The sequence below is a fragment of the Merops nubicus genome, unplaced genomic scaffold, assembly GCF_000691845.1.
Source record: "Merops nubicus isolate BGI_N331 unplaced genomic scaffold, ASM69184v1 scaffold11860, whole genome shotgun sequence".
NCBI lineage: Eukaryota > Metazoa > Chordata > Aves > Coraciiformes > Meropidae > Merops > Merops nubicus.
Genome location: NW_008584859.1, coordinates 4,534 through 5,122, shown reverse-complemented (window position 1 = coordinate 5,122; position 589 = coordinate 4,534). Strand labels below are relative to the sequence as shown.

General features: G+C 57.9%; 1 protein-coding gene across 1 annotated transcript in view; it reads right to left on the bottom strand.

The window, feature by feature from the left end:
- Positions 1-219, bottom strand: part of LOC103778046 (sodium-dependent serotonin transporter-like) — a gene marked incomplete at both ends in the record, with an annotated part of 3,371 nt that extends 3,152 nt beyond the window's left edge. The window contains one exon of the mRNA XM_008945617.1: positions 142-219. Within this exon, the coding sequence (XP_008943865.1) occupies positions 142-219 (78 nt within the window). The remainder of the gene's footprint in view (positions 1-141) is intronic.
- Positions 220-589: the final 370 nt, after the last annotated feature.

The window sequence follows — 589 nt, the reverse complement described above, 5'->3', positions numbered from 1 at the left end:
ACCCAGAGGTGGGGCTCCTGCCCCCCAACAACTGGCCACTTCTTTCTCCTTGGTGTATTTTGCAATTATTGCCCTGTGCATGATGACCCCAGACCCACCAAAGGCCCTTTGGTGCTCTTTGAACGATGACCCCAGACCCACCAAAGGCAGACGATGGCTCGTTCTCGCAGGGGAAGCTCTGCAGAGTAGAGTGGGGCTTGGAACTGCCACCCAGCCAGGCTGCAAGCAGAGGGCACGAGCTCGACCAGGGCACAACGTGAGCCCACCAGACCCTGGGGGCATCTGTGCACTGCTGGGAGCCAGCACTGCCCACAGAGCTGCCTGGTTTTGAGCCATCCCCCATCGCCCCCGTCCCTCCTCACGCACTCCAGGGGTCCTTCTGCACCACTAGGGTGCCAGTGGTCCCAAATAAACCCCTTGAAATGAGTTTTGCAGCTCAGATGAGATCAGGGAGGGGGCGGCAGGGGACCAAAGGCCATCGCTCTCTTCAGTTCAGCACTTTAAAACCAAATTTAATTGCAAATTAAATGTGTCAGTGCAGGTTTACAGCCCGGGGAAGGTCCCTGCGACCCACCCTTGGATGCAACCC